The sequence below is a fragment of the Ursus arctos genome, unplaced genomic scaffold (assembly GCF_023065955.2).
Source record: "Ursus arctos isolate Adak ecotype North America unplaced genomic scaffold, UrsArc2.0 scaffold_31, whole genome shotgun sequence".
Taxonomy (NCBI): domain Eukaryota; kingdom Metazoa; phylum Chordata; class Mammalia; order Carnivora; family Ursidae; genus Ursus; species Ursus arctos.
Genome location: NW_026622997.1, coordinates 30,029,486 through 30,050,680, shown reverse-complemented (window position 1 = coordinate 30,050,680; position 21,195 = coordinate 30,029,486). Strand labels below are relative to the sequence as shown.

The 21,195-nt window shown below is 44.5% G+C and overlaps 1 protein-coding gene across 2 annotated transcripts in view; it reads right to left on the bottom strand.

The window, feature by feature from the left end:
• Positions 1 to 258: 258 nt before the first annotated feature.
• BLTP3A (bridge-like lipid transfer protein family member 3A) overlaps positions 259 to 21,195 on the bottom strand; it is a 63,390-nt gene continuing 42,453 nt past the window's right edge. Inside the window, exons 9-21 of one of the 2 annotated variants that reach the window (XM_026482697.4) lie at positions 19,844 to 19,930; positions 19,167 to 19,337; positions 18,636 to 18,775; positions 18,084 to 18,225; positions 17,630 to 17,823; positions 15,964 to 17,420; positions 11,624 to 11,820; positions 9,138 to 9,292; positions 8,899 to 9,049; positions 6,264 to 6,526; positions 5,709 to 5,817; positions 5,477 to 5,583; positions 259 to 5,071 (exon numbers count right to left, since the gene is read on the bottom strand). In XM_026482697.4, coding sequence (XP_026338482.1) covers positions 4,946 to 5,071; positions 5,477 to 5,583; positions 5,709 to 5,817; positions 6,264 to 6,526; positions 8,899 to 9,049; positions 9,138 to 9,292; positions 11,624 to 11,820; positions 15,964 to 17,420; positions 17,630 to 17,823; positions 18,084 to 18,225; positions 18,636 to 18,775; positions 19,167 to 19,337; positions 19,844 to 19,930 — 3,299 coding nt within the window. In that variant the 3' untranslated portion in view covers positions 259 to 4,945. Of the gene's footprint in view, positions 5,072 to 5,476; positions 5,584 to 5,708; positions 5,818 to 6,263; positions 6,527 to 8,898; positions 9,050 to 9,137; positions 9,293 to 9,498; positions 9,975 to 11,623; positions 11,821 to 15,963; positions 17,421 to 17,629; positions 17,824 to 18,083; positions 18,226 to 18,635; positions 18,776 to 19,166; positions 19,338 to 19,843; positions 19,931 to 21,195 lie in introns of those variants that run through there. The other variant, XM_057304800.1, reaches the window with a different exon arrangement.

Sequence of the window (21,195 nt, the reverse complement as noted above, 5' to 3'; positions counted from 1 at the left end):
ATGCCTGGGTGGCTCAGTCGGTTAAGCATCTGCCTTCAGCTCAGGTCATGATCCCAGGGTCCTGGGATCAAGTGCCGCATCAGGCTCCCTACTCAGCAGGGAACTTGCTTCTCCCTCTGCCTACCGCTCCCCCTGCTTGTGCTCTCTCCCTCTCTCCCTGACAAATACATAAATAAAATCTTAAAATAATAACAATAATAATAATAATAATATAAAAGCCCATGTATTTCAGGTTCTTATAAACAGATACACCACAACCAGTGTTTAGTAAGTTTAATTTGCTTTTTTCAGGTGGTTCACAGAACCAGTACACTCAAGGTTTGATTAGATAATGCAACATTAAAATTTCCCAACACTGACCAGTATTCCAGTTCATCAGATACATTCTCATTGTTTTCCTCAAATAGAGGGGAATGGAGTGACCTTTTATTGACAGTGATTAGCAGTAATAAGGCTACTGTATATAGTTGGCAATCCCCAAGAATTCTTTCCTCTGTCGTTCAGTGTCATAGGGAGAAGAGTTTTGAAGCTGTTCTCTTTTGAAGCTTTCCTGAGCATGTCTTAAAAGATGCCAGTTCTGTTCAGCACCCTGATAGAGGGGAAACAGCTTGGACTCACAAAGTTGAGCAAATCAGACTTTTAGTATCTTACATTAAAACCCATGGCTTTAAATATTTATTTAGCCAGTGAAGAAGACACTTCAGTGGGGCATTCCACAAAGAAATGCTGTAAGACTCAGGCTCAATCTTGACCAGATAATAAACTGGAAGGAAAAAAAAAAAAAGGCAGAGTCTGTCAGCTCTAACAGAAATTTTTTTAACACTTAAAGGAACTATACCTATTGCAATCTGAGATAGTGGAGAAGGCTGAAACTTATAAGTAACAAGGGAGAAAGATCACGAGTCTAGCCATTTAGCAAAGCCTCACAGTTTAAGGTTCTCTGAGTGTTTCTCCCTGTGTCTGTTGAAAGAGGGAAAATAATCCCCACTCAACAATCGTTACCGTCCATACCTATCCGGAGGTGAATGGGAATATTCCTACTCTAGCAGAAGGCGGGAGGTCTAGGTGAGGGCTGCAGACTGGGAGGATGGCAATCACCGCAGCTTCTCTTCAAACAGCCACGACTATGGTAAATCACAAGGTCAGGAGAGCTTTTGCAGTTCTCAAATAACCCAATGTCATTCTACTAGCACTGCAGCAATGTCCATTTGTTTCCACAGTTGTGTGATGTTACTAGAACTGATTTTAGAAGTTTAGGCAAGAATTAAATGAGAAAAAACAAACCCTCAGTGTAAAGGTTTAGAATAGCAAATTCCCGTATCACTATGGCAACACTTGAAACTACCTGCTTTCCACTACCCCCCTGAACTAGGCTAAGGCGAAACTAATGTAAATGGGTTAAAGGGACGCATTTAAATCCTGGGGTATGTGGAGGGGTAGTGTTTATCCCTTGGATATTCCGTACACAGAAGCTGTTCCTTTCAGAACCATGAAAAGGGTACATCGCGTTTGAGGACCGTGGCAAAACGAGGGTCAGATTACAGAGTACAGTAAGAGCAGCCCTCACAAGAGTGGAACCCATTCCTTCAGTCTGAAGTCAAAGAAATGAGGTTAATTATTCCAGTGAGTGGAAAACAAACGAGATCAATAACCATCCCCGCAGCTTAGCTAAGAGATATTAAACCAGTGCATACGCACTAAAGCCTGTCTCCAGTACGCCCATGTAAACAGGAAATCTGGACAATCACAGATGATACATAGTTGTAAGTGCTTCACAGCTGAAATGGCGATGTGCAGCAGCTGAGGTCTTCGAGGGATAGTGGTGCTATCACTCCAGACGTTTTCTTGAGGTATTGTTATTTCTTGTTCACAGTCTTAGAGCTCCAAGGCAGAAATCCTAAGCAGTCCAAAGCACTATTTTCCTTCCATTTTTTCTTTACATTTATCCTGAGAACTACCAACCAGTTCACATTTCTTCATTATGCAAGTCTTTCCCCCAACGAACAGGAGTATGAAGTTATAGATGATTGTTAACTAAAAATTCATGGTACAATGACCCCTACACCACACTTCCTACTGGAGGATTTCAAGACACAATAGCCAAGGATGCCACGTAGGAAAGTCAGAAATTCTAGGGCTCCATCTGTCACATGGACAAGAACTCCAGAGAGCCTAGAAACCTGACTGAACTCTGGCCATTAAAGGGGTTGGCCTGGACGTCTGCCAGATCTGTTTGTATCGCCTACCAGCAAGCACAAGCTTAAAGTGAAGGAGACCAAACAACGCCCATTAGGCATTTTCTCTGCATGGAGGGATACCAGAGGGATATGGTGGGGGCTGGGGGGAGGGGTGGGGGGCGGGAAAGAATGAGAATGTGATTTTAAACCAATTCAGGTGAGTCTAAGTTTGAATGATTCTATTTTCCAGCTACCGATCTCCCTCCTCAAGGCCTCCTCTAAGAACATCAGAAAGGCCATACTTGAGAGGACCAGTGATCCATTTTGTTCAACATTATGCCTTCCAAAGGAGCACTAAGGGGGAGTATGTGGTGGAACACAGTTACCCTCTCAGTTGTGTTTCACCAAATAGCCCTAGTTGTCTGTAAATCCGCTGGAAGGCCATTATACAAGGATTCCTCTTCAACCTTCGCCACCCATACACAGCCTCTGCCAGCATCACTTCGACAATGAGCTCCTTCAGTTTCCGATTTGCTAGAAGTGCTTTCTTGTACTTAAGGCTATGAGGTTGAGCCCCAGAGCTAGTGTATCGGGACCTGGTGAGCACGTCCTTCCTCTTGACCGGGTATCTGATCTCACACTACCCTCAGCTTTTATCTTTCCAGAGTTGGAGCCGACATTTTAAACTTGTATCCTCATGTGGAAGTATCTCCACCCCTCGATATTTTTGCTGTTCTCTGGACCTTTCCCCCCTCCCTTCACCATATATTCTGTAAATAAGGTCGCTAGAAGTACACAGATAATTTAAGCCATTACGATGGTTTTCTATGAGGTCCTGTTTTCTGTGTTGTCTCCCCAAGTCCTTCCTGCTGATGCGGTTGGGATTTAGCCAGAGCAGCACGCTGAGCCCTCCTCCCTCAGCAAAGGTGAGGTTCCTTTGCCGAGTTATAACAGAGCCTGCTGTCTTGCTGGTTGCCGATTCTTCTATCACTTTACACTTCCCTAGACTGAACCTCGCCGTCCTTTTCCTGTGTCGTCACTGCCTGGCTTGTGGGCCTTCTGTGGTTTGGTTTGGTTTTTTTAATCCCTTCTGGTTTACCTTTCACTGCCTGAAAGGAGTGACATTTGACTGCATTATAATATCCTTTCAGGTAATTTATAAAAATCTTAAGTAAGGTTAAACCAAGCATCCACCCACAGGAAACTGCCCGTTAGCATTATCTCCAAAAAGATGTTCACTCTTAAGTCTCTAAGTTGTTTCCTAAGCATGACAAAATATTCCTGTATCTCATAGTAACTGGTGTTTTTAAAGTTGCTTGCAGTGAAGAACCTTGACAAAAGTGCTTTGGAAGTCTGAACAGATTCTATCTTGTTGTTTCTTGAATGCAGGTTTCTTTTTGTCCTCAAAAAACTACAAAATGCAAGTCAGGCATGATTTCCCATAAAGGGAAACAGTTATCTTTCCTTCAATATGTCATGTGTGATTAAGACTTCAGTGACACCACTAAATCACTAATTTTACCATCTTGCCAATTCGAGGTGAGTTAGCTGATGAACTTCTGTTCAATCCACATAGCTTGAAGTATATTACAGAGCAGTATGGATGAAGGTAGAATCCTGGGGAAGAATTAGGTAGGAAAGAAAGAGGGGGGAACTAGCTCTTTCATGGGGCAAGGGGAAAGCCTAGCTAGAGTGAAGGGCTTTTGTTTTGTTTTTTTACTTAAGTCAAAATGACATGATATTAAAAAGCCACAGTGATAGAGGGGTACGAGAGGCAACAAGTTGAGATGTTTACGTTACAGTTTAAAACACATTTTGGGCTCCCAAACCACCAAGTGCAAAGGCGAGTGCTGGTAGAAAGTCCCAGTGCTGGGAGAGCAGATGTGCCAGGGAGCCCAGGGGGACGAGCACTCACTCCTGAAGCACGGCTGTGGAAGGCAGGACTCCAGGCAGGCAACAGTGGGCTCAGCACGAGCTCCCCTAGGGATTCTTACCCCATCGTACCTTCAGCCTAGCTCAGTGAATAGTTTTCTTGATTTAAATTTCAAATACATTATGTTATAAAAGGGAAAGACGATACAACTGAGCCACTACTCTTGTTTACTTTCTACCACAGCATTGCAATGATGAAAACGTAACAGAAAAGAACTTTGACCCTGAAAAATCTAATTGTAGTATCACCCAAGATGGCACGAGCCTGGTTCCCTTTCCAAAAAAGAGGCAGCATCCAGGTCTCCCTCACTCTTGTGCCTCTCCCAGCTCCCGCCGTGCTATTTCCTGTTCCACTCTCCTACCAAGGCCAAAGCTGAGGCCAAGGACTTTTCAGGTCTGCTACAGGAAGCTCTGGGACATGGAATCTTTGGTGGCTCTGTGGGTGGCTGAGGAGGTGGGTACTTTGTCTTGTTCGCACAGGTTGTAGAGGAAGCAAATGTCTCTGCCGTGAAACCAAGTGCTGAAATGGCCCTATAGCGGCGAAGATTCCACCTAGTGTGCAGAGAGCCAAAAGGCTTTAAATAGCCAAGACATGATGCTTGAGCCACACGCAAAGCTGCCCCCAATTTTCTAGAACATGGTCGTGCTTTGCCCTGTCTTCCGGCCAAGTCAGAACAGCTAGTACAAAGGACACCCCAAGGAGTGAGCTGAGCACTCCCCACCCCCTCTGGCATCCTTAGCAGACTTCTTCAATGCTGGACGGTGCCTTCTGTCGTGGGTGGCGCTATTGCTGGTGATCTCCTCTCTCCTTGGCATAGATGGCTGAGCCACTGCTATCAGAGCTCGAAGAGGGGGTTATATTTCCTGATCTCCTGAAGTAGTCTTTCTTTATCCTGGTTGGCATCGGCCAATGCTTGTTTAGTTTCTATAAGTTCCTTCTGTAGGGTAGGCAATTCTTTCACCTGGGGAACAATAAGAAATTTACAGTTAATAGATAAGATAACATGCCTTGCAAAAACATCTGGTAAGGGAACAAGGAGTCAGAATTCAAGCAGAAAAATCCACAAATTTGGTTAGTGATCAAGAGAACACAACCAGATCTTTCTAAAAGCCTAACCCTGTCTTCAGAGTTCATCAGTTGTAAGTACAACAACAGGCGGAATATATGATCAGCAACCATTCACCTACAGTTCCTGACTTATATTCCCTATTAAGCACTTCCAGAAGTTGCTGCTAGATGACAGGAGCCCAAACTACCCAGCTGTACACAGCACAGACAACCTTTTCAGCCCTCCGAGTTTTACCAGCTTCCGTAATTACAGCCACTAAGGGTCTGTGGGAAAGGTACTGTTCAGTTAGGTCCTCACCTGCTGTCCAAAAGCTTCTTCTGTGGGCACCAGAAACATCTGTTCTTTGGGGGGCTGCCTCTTCTCACTTTTAGGTACTTCAGCTGATGGTGTGTCTTGAGCAGCAGCTGGAAAAAAGTAAAGGTTCTAAATGACAAAGTGCTGCCAACATGCAAACAATTCCTAGTTATCACCTGTCCCCTTATAGGAGAAAAAAGGCAGAGAAGCCAGGAGGCTGACGAGCCCAACTCACCGCCTATGTGGAACACACCATCGTCACTCCGCATCAGCACAACATGCTCCATGGCCAGAGTGATGGGGACAGGGCCTGGAGATGTTGGATAGATGGGGGGGATGTCGTCCTGCAGGAAGGAGGGAAATCACATGAGGCCCCCAACCAGCTCAGAGCAATTAGGTAACAACCGTGCTTCCACCATTCAGCTTGAAGCAGTTTTCTGCCATTATGTATCCAGACTTCTTGCAAGGTAGAGAAGCAGAACCCAGTCTCTCCCACCCTAGAGACGGTCAAACTGAGGACCAGATAATCTAATGGGCTTACTTATACATAGTCATGCTGCATGCCAGAGACAGGGTCAGGGCTAGAGACAAGGTCTCCTCACCTAAATCCAGAACACTTTGATACAACACACATTTATGTATTACCACAGCCTTCACTAACAATGCTAATATGCATTTACCCACTTGACCCTCACCGCGCTGAACCATGACAAGGGAAGAAGGAAAGAGCTATCCCTGCCAGAATTCCTTGCCTGGCAAAGTCTAGGGTAAAACCCAAAGCGCCTCTCACCTTTAGGGTGATCCTGGAGTGCAGGAGCTCAATCTGCATGGGAACTACCACTGGGATCTCCTCATCCTCCAAGAAGGGCCCCAGGCCATTGAGCACCGAAGTGAACAGCTCAAGGTCACAGCCTTGAAGCAAGAAATGCAGGAAGCCATTTTGTATGGCCAGGGGGGAATGAACAGCTGCACCAGGCCCCACCTCAAAGCGCATGCCCACAGCTGGCCTGATGTGGTCAGTCCTCAAAGCTGAGGATTCCTGAAAGCTTGTACCTTTGAGAAAAGAGGCAGAAAGAAAACATTAAATAATTAACAGTCAGGAACTATATTCTAAGCACTTTACATATATTTAATATTCATAACAACCCTATGCCAAAAGTATTATCATTATTCCCATTACTTGCCCAAAGTTACACAACTTGTAAGTAGCAAGGACAGGACTTGAATGCGGGCAACAATGACTGACTGCAAAGACTGGGCTTGGCTACTTTGCTATCATGCCTCTCATGGTGGAAGGGAAGTCAAGGATCAATAAAAGGCTGGCCTTGCTCTAAATCTGAAACACTGGGCTAAAGGCCAAGGGAAAGCTCTTAAAACACAGGACCCTCAACTCTGCTGAATGTGAACATTTCTTTCTTTCTCCAAGTCTTGGTGTTTTCATTTCTCTCTGATAAAGCCATGCAGGATCCATGCTAATTTCCCCAAAACTCCATAAAGAACTGTCACGGGTGTAGCCAGGGATATGAAATAAGTCATATAGTTATATAACTGCAAATTGTCACAAGTAGGGGAGCGGGGAGATGGGTTAGCCTGGTGGTGGGTATTATGGAGGGCACGTATTGCATGGAGCACTGGGTGTTATAAGCATCAATGAATCATGGAACACTACATCAAAACTAATGATGTACTGTATGGTGACTAACATAACATAATTAATAAATAAATAAATACAACTGAAAAAAGAATTGGCACAAGTATTTTGGAAAACTTGCATTTCTGGAAGTTTGGATAAACTGGCATTATCTAGTAAAGTTGAAGCTATACCTACCCTAATGCCCTGGAAATTATATCCCCAGGAATATAACCCTGGAGAAAAACTCTAACATACATACCAGGAGACATGTACAAGAACGTTCAAGGCAGGGGCGCCTTGGTAGCCCAGTCGGGTAAGCATCTGCCTTCGCCTTGGGTCATGATCCCAGAGTCCTGGGATCGAGCCCCACATCGGGCTCCCTGCTCAGCAGGGAGCCTGCTTCTCCCTCTCCCTCTGCTGCTTCCCCCTGACTCATGCTCTCTAATAAATAAATAAAATCTTTAAAAAAAAAAAAAAAAAGAATGTTCAAGGCAATCCTATATGAAATAGCAACAAACAAACAGACCAAAAAAAACACCCCAGAAACAACCCACATGTCTGTTCAGAATAGAGAAGTAAATAGAGTAATGGGTATAAGGGATGTTTTAGGGGTGAAGGTAACAGTTGCACAATTCTGTAAACTTGCTAGAATTTATCAAATTGTACACTTACAATAAGCAAATATCATAAATGCAAATTATATCTCAATAAATTTGTTTTTAAAAAGCAAAAAACAGGGGCGCCTGGGTAGCGCAGTTGTTAGGCGTCTGCCTTCGGCTCAGGGCGTGATCCTGGAGTTCCGGGATCGAGTCCCACATCAGGCTCCTCCGCTGGGAGCCTGCTTCTTCCTCTCCCACTCCCCCTGCTTGTGTTCCCTCTCTCGCTGGCTGTCTATCTCTGTCAAATATATAAATTCTTTTTAAAAATCTTAAAAAAAATAATAAAAAAATAAAAAGCAAAAAATAGTACATTTATACAATATGATATAGTAATGAAAATGAATCATAGCTAATTCAACAACTTAGAAGAATTTGAAGAATATCAAAGAAAGAAGTCAGTCAACAAAGAATACAAACTATAATCCCATTTAGAAAAACTCTAAAACTTGCAAAGCTAAACAATACACTATAACAAATGTGTAGAAGAGTTGTAAAGTAAAGTAACAGAATGAGAAACACAAGATTCGGAAGAGTGATTCTTTATGACAGGTGAGAGGCAGAGGAAGATTCAGGAGAGGGTCTCCTGGGGACTTCAAAGTTAATGGTACTATTCTGTTCATTAAACTAGGTGGTGGTGTACATGGGTTAATCGTATTTTTATTATTTTATACCTTACATATATTTTGTAAGTATTCCTTAGTATCTACTCAATATTTTAAAAAAATATTTTCAAAATGAAGAATGCAGCATAAGCCCAGATTTTTCCTGTCATCTCCTAAAGTACAAATATCAAAGGACTGACTCTGAATGACAGAAGTTCCCTGATCAGATATAGTTGGATATCAGCAGCTACACAAATGAAGAAGTGGACAGTGGCCTCCTGTATAAGCTTCAGGAGCACCTGGGCGGTGAAGGTGGCACATAGCCTACTGAATGCAAAGCCCAAGAAAGAGCTCTGGGAGGTTCCCTGCAAGAAGGAGGCTTCCCTGGAGTTCCTCCTCCTAATGCCTGCTGGAGAGAAGGACCAAGGGCTAGGCACCTGGACAGCTACCCTTGGGGTCCAGTGACAGGAGCAAGAAGCTAGGGCTGCCCCAGATAAATCCCAGCTCTCCTGGAATGGGCCCCATTCTCACCTGAGCACTGTCCGTGCAGGAACTGCCAGAGTCCCACGGTGCCCAGCTGTTGGAGGCTCAGCTCCTCTGCCTGCAGGGCTACAGTCAGGTCCTCACCACGTACCTCAATCCCCAAAGATACCTCATTCACCTTCAGGACCAGAACGGAGACCTGTAAAAAGATACTCTCTTAGCTGAGCGCCTCAGAAGCTCCTAGCCTACAGCCTACCCTCTGCAGAGAAGAAAGGAGAGCAGCTGACCGGGTGAAGGCTGAGGCCTTCTCCACTGGGTGAGACTGAACTGTTGGCCTCTGGTGACCCCTGGCCGTAACTATCCACAACAGGGCTCCCTTGGACACCAGCACTGTCTAAGACATTTGGAAGAGTTCCTGGTGGAAGAGATTCTGGACCAGACTCTGCATAAGAAAGAAAACAAATGAGTTTGAAAGTCAAAAAGTTCTGCTCAAATCCAATCTCTAAAAACAATGACAACTGTAGGGAAAAAAAAAAAACCCACAACACTTACAAGGCAATTGGGAATTTGAAAACTGGATATTCGATGAATTTAAAGAATTGCTCATTTTTATTTTAATTTTTTTACAGATTTTATTTATTTATTTGACAGCGAGACAGCACAAGCAGTGGGGAGCAGCAGAGGGAGAGGGAGAAGCAGGCTCCCTGCTGAGCAGCGAGCCCGATGCGGGACTCAATTGCAGGACCCTGGGATTGTGATCGTGACCTGAGTTGAAGGCAGACACTTAACTGACTGAGCCACCCAGGCACACCAAGAATTGCTAATTTTTAAAAATGGGACAGTGGTATTTGGTCACATTAAAAAAAAGTCTATAAATGGATGCAACCCAAGTGTCCACAGACAGATGAACAGATAAACAAAATGTGGTATAAACACAATAGGGTATTAGCCTTAAAAAAGAGGGGTACCTGGGTGGCACAGCGGTTAAGCGCCTGCCTTCGGCTCAGGGCGTGATGCCAGCATTGTGGGATCGAGCCCCACATCAGGCTCCTCCTCTATGAGCCTGCTTCTTCCTCTCCCGCTCCCCCTGCTTGTGTTCCCTCTCTCGCTGGCTGTCTCTAGGTCTGTCAAATAAATAAATAAATAAATCTTTAAAAAAAAAAAAAAAAAAAAAAGAAGGAAATTCTGAGATGTGCTACGAAGTGAATGAACCCTAAGGCCATTATGTTAAGTGAAACAAGCCAGTCATAGAAGGACACATACTGGAATGCCTGGGTGGCTCAGTCTGTTAAGCATCAGCCTTCGGCTCAGGTCATGATCCCAGGGGCCTGGGATCGAGCCCCAAGTCCCCACATTGAGCGCCCTGCTCAGCGGGGAGCTGGCTTCTCCCTCTCCTCCCAACTCGTGCTCTCTCTCGCTATCTCTGTCGCTATCTCTGTCTCTCTCTCAAATGAATAAATAAAATCTTTAAAAAGAAAAAAAGGGCAATTACTGTATAATTGCATTTATATGAGGTACCCAGAATGGTCAAATTCAGAAATACAAAGTGAAATGGTGGTTGCCAGGGGCTGGAGGAGAAGGGAATGAGGAATTACTGTTATGAGTACAGATTTTCAGTTTCACGAGATGAAAAAAGTTCTGGAGATGGATAGTGGTGATGGCTGCACGATGATACTTAATGCCCCTCAATTACAGTTAAAAATGGATAAGATTGTGAAGTTTATGTAATATATATTTTACTACCATTTAAATTTTTTTCAAATATTTTTGAAGTTTATTTTCTAGAGATCCATAATAAAAATATTTATGGATAAAATGATATGTTTGGAATTTGCTTCAAAATAACGTGGGAGGAAAGGAAGTGAACAGAAGTATATATGAAACAAGAATGGCCATGAGTTCTTAGTACGTGAAGCTAACTAAAGGGTACGTGAGGGTTCATCATTTGATCCCATCTACTTTTATACATATTTGAAATTTTCCATAACATTCCATAATAATAACAAAACAGGGATACACACCACCCAACTTAAGAAACACTGCATTCTCTTTTTATTACATTTTCGTTTAGACACTCTTAAGGGACCATTTACAAAGTCTCCGGTTCAATAAGATGAAAGAACCAGTGTAACTTCCAGTAATGAATGATCCAGTTCCTAACAGTTACTTATTCTACCATAGACAAAGCTCCTACTTTCCAACAGTAAGATACATAGTTAGGGGGGAAAAAACAACAACAACAAAATCACCAGACAACATACACACACCACTGACACCAGCCACCAAACTAATCCTCCTGCCACAACTACATGGCTCTGAGACTAGCACTCTTGCTTTTGGTCGGAGTCTCGTTCTGTGACAAAGGCCAAGTCTAACCAATGACCTAGAAGATGTGTAGATAAGCCAGAGCTACAAATCCACTGAAGTTTCTTTTTGGGTTTTGGTTAAGAAAATATCTGTTCTGGGCCGCCTGGGTGGCACAGCGGTTAAGCGTCTGCCTTCGGCTCAGGGCGCGATCCCGGCGTTCTGGGATCGAGCACCACATCAGGCTCCTCCTCTATGAGCCTGCTTCTTCCTCTCCCACTCCCCCTGCTGTGTTCCCTCTCTCGCTGACTGTCTCTCTCTCTGTCAAATAAATAAATAAAATCTTAAAAAAAAAAAAAAAGAAAATATCTATTCTATCAAATCTCAGCTCCTTTGGTATCCTGCCGGTATACAGGCAGCAGAAAAAACCCTTTTTGGACGTCAATTTCAGCTGGCTGCTTCCACCTACCAGACTCCAAGAGCGTCACAAAGCTATCACTGCCATCGCTGTCCACGGAAATCCGGTCTTCAGGGCCACTGTTATCCAATGAAACGCCATCAAACGACTGCTGAGATACTGTCCTCTTCATGGAGAAAAATCGGAGTCGGGCAGCTCCTCCACTCAATGGTGCTGCTGCCCCCTCATCTATTTTGGCCATGGGCTCCCTGTTTAAAAAACAAAAACCAGGGGCGCCGGGGTGACTCAGTCGGTTAAGCGTCTGCCTTCTGCTCAGGTCATGATCCCAGGGTCCTGGCATGGAGCCCCGCATCAGGTTCCTTGCTTAGCAGGGAGTCTGCATCTCCCTCTGCCCCTCCCCCTTCGCTTACAGTGCTCTCTCTTTCGCTCTCTCTCATGCATGTGCACGCAAAAATAAATTTTTAAAAATCTTTTAAAAAACCCCACAAATGTGGCTTAGAAGATATGTTTTGTCCCTTGTAATGCCCATCCCTTTCAGCCCAAATAGTTATTTATACATGAACTTTGATGTCAACTATTATCTGCTATAAGGGGGTCTCACCATTTTTCAACTGCTGGCCTTTCTGCATCTGGCATTTCAAACTGCATAAGTACCTCTGCCATATCAACATTAAATGTCAAGTTTATTCAAGGTCATCCCATATAGAGAAGAGACCACGTAAGTACCCATAGCCCCAGTGCAAATGAATGACACCTGAAGCCACCCACATCCATTCCACAAGTATTTACTGAAAAACGTGTGCATCTAAGGCACCATACGAGTCACAGTGTAGGGTGGGGAGTGAAGAAAATAACGAACAAGGCATCCGCTGTCCTCAGTGAATGTGTAATCTATCTGGAGAGAGGAGATTCAGAAATTACACGCACCATAAGAGAGGGACAGAGGTACAAGCCAAAGGCTAAGCAATTATCAAGGACAGGAAAGGATAAGAAGGGTACAGGCTTTGCTGGGGAGAGCAGCGGACGATAAAGTTAGAAAGGCACAAGACAGTGAAAAAAAAAACCTTTAAAGATCTTTTAATCTTACCATTTAATCTTCCCATTTTATAGAAGAAGAAACTGACTCAAGGTCATAGTGAAAGATGGAATTAAGAAAAACCCAAGTCTCCTAACTTCTCGCTAAGTATTTTTTTTTCCCACTTTTTACCATATGGGTTACAGCCAGATTACAGAAAAACCTGGATAAAAGATTATATATGAAAGTGCTTTTAAAACTATAAAGTACAGAGAGTATATGGGAAATCTCTGTACCTTCTACTCAATATTCCTATGAACCTAAAACTATTCTAAGAAATAGTCTATTAAAAAACTGTAAAGTATAGGGCTCCTGGGTGACTCAGTCCATTAAGTGTCCGAGTCTTGGTCTCGGTTCAGGTCTTGATCTCAGGATCATGAGTTCAAGCCCCAGCTTGGAGCCTACTTAAAAAACAAAAACCAAAAGTGCCACATGGATATATCATAGTAATTGATTATGCCACACTAATAAGTTCAAACTAAATTTAGGGGGTATAAGGAAAAAGCCTAGAAGTTTAGCGTAGTGAAATAACAAGATCAGACCTGTGTTTTAAGAAGTTTGACCTGGCTCTTTCAAACAAGCTAGTGAGGAAGAGACCTCCAATGAGGAAATCAAATAATAATAGTTTACTGATAGTCCGCATACAGGAACAGACAGCAAAAACGGATATGAGACTCCCTAAAGCAGTGGTCTCAGAGTGTCATCCTGGTAGGAGCATCAGCAGCAACAGGGAGAGGGCATGGGCTTAGAAATGCACGTTCTCAGGCCCTGTCTCCGACCTACTGGATGAGGAACTTTAAGGGTAGGGCTCAGCAATCTGTTTTAAGAAGGCCTCCAGATGATTCTGAAGCACGCTTCGGTCTGAGAACCCGTGCTCTAGGAATCACAGTCAGAATCTGACAAATGACTAGAAGACGCAGGAGAATGATACTACTGAAAAAAGAAAGACCTGACTGGGGAGGGATAGGGAATTTAATTTCATGCATGTGAGGTTCGCCACACCCCTGGGAAATCCATGCGACACTACATACAGTAGATCATTTTCGATGAAGGGCAGGGGAGGGGAGAGAAGTCAGAACCAAAAATATAGACTATAGCAGAGGTGAGGAGATGGACAAAATAAACTTGAGAGAAAGTATGCAAAAATGCACTGATATAAACCTTCCTCAAGTTTAGTAAATACATCAAGAACCTTAAAAATGTTTGCAGCGTTTGACCCAGTAATAACCCACTTCTAGGTTTTCATTCTAAAGATTTAGATATGCATAAAGAGTAATGTTCACAAAAACAAGGGCATTTAACACAGCTTTGGTTCTGAGAAAAACTGGAAATACACTAAAGTCCCCCCCAAAGTGGGATGAATGACTAAATTAGGATACATCCATTTGCCAGAATATAATACAGCAATTAAAAATTATTCAGATACCTCATGAATGGGAAATGATTCACAACCAAACATTAAATGAATAAAACTAGAAATTTTCTATATGAAATAGAAATAATTCTATTATTGTAAAAGTAATATTCATATATAGTGTATGTGTACACACATATAAGCACTCACATGGGTACCCAAATATAGGTATAAAAATCGGAAGGAAACAGATCCAAATGTGAATAGTGGCTATCTGGGCATTATGTTGTCACAAGTGACTTTGTTTTCTTCTTTACTCTTCTTTTTCGACATTATCAACAAAATGAACACAAATCATTTTTATAATTTAAAACATAAAGATTATGATAAAAGTGATCAGAATATAGACAGCCTAGTGCAGGGGAGCGGTTAGGTTTATAGGACGGAAGGCAGGAGAGAGCAGCCAAGGAAGAAGGAAAGACTCCTGCAGAGAAGTGCAGCGTGAGCAGCTCGCAGGGCGCCAAGCGTTCAGGCAAGGCTGACGCCACAGAGGAGCAGGGGACAGAGAGGACTGAGAAGAGGCCATGGGACTGGGCCGTCAGCAAGTCAAGGTTAGGGGTTGAAAAATGGCTTGTGTCACACACCTTTCTTTTCCCTTTATTACCTCCCTCTTCTCTTTTCTCATCTCCCTTATGCTTCTCCATTTAGAAAAAGCAGCACATTTGGTGACTGGGAGTCCAGGCTTCCAATCCTCGACCCACCCACCACTCACGAGTTGTGTGATCCTGAGCAAGTTTCCTACCTCTTTGAGCTCAATTTCCTCACATGTAAAATGGAGACTGATATTAGTCCTGCCTTACAGGGTTGTTACAAGAATTCAGTGGATTAATATTGTAAGGATTCAGGACAGTGACTGATACACAGAAAGGACTCTATAAATGTTGCCTAGTATTATTGTATCATTTATTCCTTCAAGCTTTCCCTTCTCCTTCCTTCTGGGCTACCTGTGCCTAGTAAGTACTAACGCGGGCATTGCTTAAAGACCCACTTAGACCCACAAACCAAAGACAAAGCTCCAAAGCCACTGATCTTCAAGCCATGGTCCCCAAACCACAAAGCATCCCACAAAGATGTCCCATAGTCTTCATTATCATTCCTAAAACCACAAGGCACCAATGGAAAAATCATACCTTTCCACTCTTCTGATTAAGCATTTCTGTAGTTTTCTGCTTACTCCCTACCATATTTTCAGTGTCTGACACAGAGCCGGGCAAAAAGTAGGGACTCAAAAAATTTTTGTTGAATGAATATATTCTTCCTTCTCTATTACTCTGGGAGACATTGATAAGATGTACCAGAAAGAGCAAATCCAAAGCCCCAATTTCTCTATGTACAAGATACAGGATCCACGGGCTCGTCCTTTTTGAAATTTCAGTTCCCTAAACTGAGGATACAAATTTCTATCGCTATCTCATGGGGTTGCTCTGGGAATCAAATCAACAAAATATTATGTGAAAGGCCACTAAAAAGAATAAAATATCATACAGATGCCAGGTATTATTATTATTCTCACAGAGTATATCTATATCAGTAAGAGTGAATCAGTGAAAGAGGAGGGAAGATCCTATGAAGCAATAAATGCTGACCTGAACACTGCCCAAGAGCAGGCCAAGCTACAGGGAGGCGTGTGCAAACCCAACTTCTGGTTCTTCCCCATCACAGAAAGGAAGTCTCTCCAGTCGGTACACCTATATCCTCCAAGTAGCCTGAAAATTCTTCCACTGCCCTGCAGGCAGCACTGAAAATTAAAGCTTCGCTACATTAAAGAGGCCATTCTATGCCACCCCCCGGGCTCTATGATGCTTCCCAATCTAACAGTATATACGGCAGGAGGCCTTAAGCCCAACGACCAGAACTAGGAGGAAGAGACAGGGTGAATGAAGGAGGCAGGGAGCCACTCACTTGGCTGGGGGCAGGGACAACATCCTGTGCATGGTGGAGGTCATTCGGTCTCTGCCCAGACTGAAGGCATCCTTAGTCAGGGACACAGCTTCCTTGGTGAGGTCCATAGTGGCATGTAGAGCCTCCTTTGTGGCATCCTTGGTCATGTGAATAGCACTTGACAATTCTCCCTCAATGTTCTTCAAGGGGATGATCTCAGCCTGTCCATTCACAGCAGTATCCCTGCCACCTGGGGCCTTCAACACAGCTGGTGAGGTAGACGTCTGGGCTCTGCTCAGTCTCTTGGCCTGTAAGGAATCTACTGCTTTATGGCCCTTCCCTGCCTCCTGCTGTGTAAGGGAATCTGAATCCTGTAGTTCTCCATTGCTATGGAGAGGCACTGGCCTATCCTGGGAAGCATCTAGATTTTCAACGCCACTATCCTCCAGAACCTTCTCAGGGCTTGCTGGGCCCTGGTCTGAGGAGGCATCAGACTTCAGCTCCCTATCCTCTGAAGGAGACAGCTCTGAATCGATGAGGCTGGTGGTATCTGAACCTGCAGAGTCAGCTTCAACAGCCCCAGGGGCAGGATGCATAAGCAGGGCCACCTCAGCGCTGGGGAAGAGGACCCCAATGCAAGCCGTCTGGTCCTGCAGAGGAGAGCCAGTCATGGCCTCTGTGTCCTTAGTCAGTTGCTCCTGAAGACCCTGCAGCACCTCCTTCAGGCGGAGTAGAGCCAAGTACTGGTAATGGTCAAGCCGCACGCGGACATGTGCAGGGGAGTGTACGAGCACATGAACATCTGCTGCATCCTCAAGCTCGGTCAGAGGCCCTCTGTTGTCCACACTGCTGCTGCCTTCTCTCAAAACATCCAGGACTTCGGTGAGGCCTGACAGGCTTTTCAAATCATGCTCAGTCTTTGACCTCTGATGGGGCACAGCATCGGGGGCAAGGGCCTCAGAATGGACAGGACTGCCAAAGCTAGCAGATGGTTTCAGCCGCCCTTCTGTGGCCAAAAGGAGCTTCCGTGCCTGAGCTTGCTGCCAGCGGAGGGGTAGGCAGGCCCAAATGGACAAGGGGAAGGGGGCCACAAAATTCAAGGTATGGCCTTTGAAGTTTTCTGTTCCCTCAAAGTCCAAGGAGATCTGGGTGAAGTGGATAGACCACAGATCCTGGGAAGCCTTAAGCCTCTGGGGAGGGAAAGTACTGGGCTGAGGGAGGCGGGAATCCATCTGGAAAGCATGATGTAAAAAAAGCATGTGCAGAAGGCTAAAGCCACCTGGAACCTTGGGAAAGTGAACATAATTGGAATGAAAGAACTCAGCAGCCGCAAAACCTCGGAAGAGACTTTGGAGGTCTGGACAACCGCAATGTGGGGCATGACGTGTATTGGTGGCAGTCATGCCCGACGCAGAAAAGACGAGGGCCTGAGGACGATGCAACCCAGCCTGCTCTCTCTTCTCCAGTGGGAAGCTAACCTTCAGAGAGAAAATGAAACCCAATTCAGAATGGACATCTGAGTAGCTCCACAACCCGCTATTAATACACACGTAAAAGACCAACCATTTGGGCTGTGATACGGTTTTCTTTCTTCTATCAAAGGGACAGAGCAGAACCCTGGATTATAGTCATGGGAGAAATGCAGCTAGGGGCTGCCAACAGGGAATGAAAATCCACTCTTCCCTACCTTCAACCAGAAAGCATCCAGTCGGATATCCAAGTGTTCATCTTTCTGGCTTGAATCTTCCAACTTGTAGATAGCTTTGAACTGCTCCAGACTGCGGTATAAATCCAGGCAGAAGAGGTTTCCCCAGAGCAAGCTGACAGGATCCATAGTAAACGTCAGACCATTTAACTGAATGTAGAGATTGGGACAGGGAACTGGAAAGCAGGGGGGGAAAAAAAAGACTCGCTATGTACAGAGCAGCAACTCGACTCCTACTTACCAGCTGATATTCATTTTTTATGAAGAAAGCAAAGGTGCATATTTATACAAGGCGGAGCTTTTAACAAAAGTGTGCTAAATAACTCAAACACCTAAAATTCCTAGTGACAAGTGAGAATACAAGCCATGGCCCCAAGGCTGGCAGACGTGAAGAGCACGAGCTGAACAGTGAGAAGTGAGCAGATCAGACGCTTACCTGGAAGCTCCTGATTATCGGGGAAGTAATACTCTGTGAACTCGATATGAATGGCAGAGACCTGAGTGGGAAGACTGTGAAGCTTCCGACTGCAGGAGAGGAGTGTAGAGGGCTTCTTACTCGGCTGTCCAGCTGTAGAAACCTACACAACCACATACATGTTGCTGTTAGCACCTGTACAGCACCCAGAAGAGAATTTCCTCCATTTCCTCAGAGGTCATACAGAGCCACTGCCACCCTGGCAAAGTCTGTCACAGGGAGCAGAGTGCTTCTCACACGTATTGCAGGCATTCTCATCCCTGCTCACACTATCTGCGAGTTCACTTCTCTCAGGGGAAGGTTTGTAGTAGGGCATCAGAGGGAACTGGGGGAATCCCAGGTCCTGATCTCCACAGCCATCCATGCTCAGAAAGAAACAGACCAGTGTCATCGATCCACTCAGAAGTGAGGGAAGCAGCCCCCGAATTCCACAATCTTGTTCACACCTGTTGCCTTCCAAATGTACTGCTCCACCCCTTCCAACCATGTCTCCCTGCGTCCTGGGCTTCTCACCTGGTGGATGTCCAAGTCATCCACCCGTATTACCATGCAACTGGAGCGCAAGCGATTCCATGCTGGAGGCCGAAAGGCAGCCTGTCGGCCCTGAGAGGCGCTTCTCTCAAGGGGGTTCTTTCGAGGACTGGAGAGAGAATCTAAATAAAAATAAGAAGGTAGGAAAGAGAATCGGGTACATTCAACTTTCATTACTAGTAGAATTAGGAAAGTAAAAATCCTAAGATCACTAAGGCTATATGTACGAAAGAGAGCTTAACGCCGTCTAGCTCCTAGAAGGAACCCCAAAACTGTATTCTCCTTAAAACCAAGGTCACAGCCTATGGAATAAAGGTGACAACAACCTCTCCTCAACACTGCAGTCAGTCCTAAAGACAACTAGGACTCTGTAAAGAAAAAAAAGTCACTGATGTCTTTCCATGGGATGAGGTTGGGGTAATTAGCTAGTCCGGCGCTTTATCTTCACTGGATACTCACAAGTAAATAGCAAGAGGCTAGGCAATTAGAGTCCTCCAGCTCCTTGTAACCTACCTGCTTTCCTCCTGAAGGGAGAATTGACCCCCAGGTGCCAGGGTGGTTTGAGACCCGTCTCCTCATGCCACTTCTCCATTTTACTTTGAAATTCCATCACCAGCTTCTGGGCCCACTGGCCTCGGGTCTCCATGGCCTCACAGTGCCGTACCCAATGTTTGCAGCTGTCTCCTATGCAACAAAGAAGCAAAAAGATTTCAGTCTAAGATCATGATCCAACATTCTGATTTCCCCCTTCCATTGGTATAGTCATAGTTCAGAATCTGATCCTTCACCCCAATCCACATTTCTCTGGGGTAGGTAAAAATTATCTAGTGAGAACACTCAAGTTCTTCTGGATTCTATATGTGATTTTTCCCTAAGGTTCCCTAAAAGGCCAGCTGCTGTCTGTCACTGACTTTGACCATGGACAACTAGAGAGGCTCTAAAACTAGTGGAAGTAAGGGGCAGAGCATAGCGTCAAAAGCAACATCTCAAGCACTGCCTCTCCTCTTACTTCTTCCCATCACTGATAAAGAATCATCAACAGTAGACCCGACAAGTTTCTTGAAGAGGGCTATTCCCAACATCCTTCTGAGCTGCAATTCCTGGCACCCTCCTGCTGGGCCCAGGAATCTGTCCTCAATACACAGGTACCTGGGATGTACCAGAACTGCTGCCATTCAGAGTTGTCCTACCTGCCCAGTGGAAGGGGTAATAGTCAAATGCCATCTTGCGGAAAGTGAGCTGCATTGCACCGCCCATGAGTCTATTTGCAGAGACACCTAAAGAAGAAAAATAAAGGTGAACAACAGCAGAAGAAACAAAGAAGCCTAAACACCACTTGAAGTACTTAAGTCCTCTGAGGATCACTTCCAAAGCCTGAGGGCATCCAGGTAGCTCAGTTCATTAAGCTACCGACTCTTTGATTTCAGCTAAGGTCAAGACTGAGCCTCATGGCTGGCTCCACAATGGGTGTGGAGCCTGCTTAAGACTCTCTATCTCTCTCTCTCTCTCTCTCTCCCTCTCCCGGCTCCCCCATCTCCTCCCTCCCTCCCTCTCTCTCTCTACCAAAAAAAAAAAAAAAAAAAAAAAAAGCCTGGTTGATACACAAGTGCAACTGAAAGGCCATGATGTCAAGTGATTTGCAAGGCTGAGGCCCTCCTCTCTTGATTTATAATGGTCAATGGACAAGACCCAAAAAAGTATATTCCATTATTTCTATAAATGGTGGCCAGATTTCCAGAAAGGCAAAAGAAACTGCAAAACTCAGGATTCAAGAATTACAATCCTAGGTATCCCACTGACACATTCTAAAATCCTGATTGATTGGTTCCCCCAAAACTAACAATTGCTGTTAATCAGCCCAACCCCTGGAGAGGCATAAGCCAAATTCCCCCCAAAACAGAACCCACATTATTTCCTTTCACATCCTGGCCTCAGAGCTAATTAGACCATCATTACATACTATACATACACAGTACCATGGAACACTAAAAACACTGCATTAACAAGGACACTGTAAGATACACACACAGGATATTGGAGGTAAACTGGAATTTTTGGCATTAAGTCAAGTACTGTACTATGTTTATCCTGAATTTACATTTAATTCTTACTAAATGAATGAACTTTCCCTATTTCTACCTTACCTCTCCAACTACACTCTAAGAATTGTTAGTAGAGTAGTTAGAATAGAAACTACTTCTCCTACATATGCATATTGTCTGATCTACCCTGTTCTTTTTTTTTTTTTTTAAAGATTTTATTTATTTATTTGACAGAGATAGAGACAGCCAGCGAGAGAGGGAACACAAGCAGAGGAAGTGGGAGAGGAAGAAGCAGGCTCATAGTGGAGGAGCCTGATGTGGGGCTTAATACCATAACACCGGGATCACGCCCTGAGCCGAAGGCAGACGCTTAACCGCTGTGCCACCCAGGCGCCCCTGATCTACCCTGTTCTACACTTCTATCTCTTATTAGGGTGAAGGGAAATACCATGGGATCCTCTAGGTGTAAGGTGGTACATTTCCATCTAGTCTGGATTTCA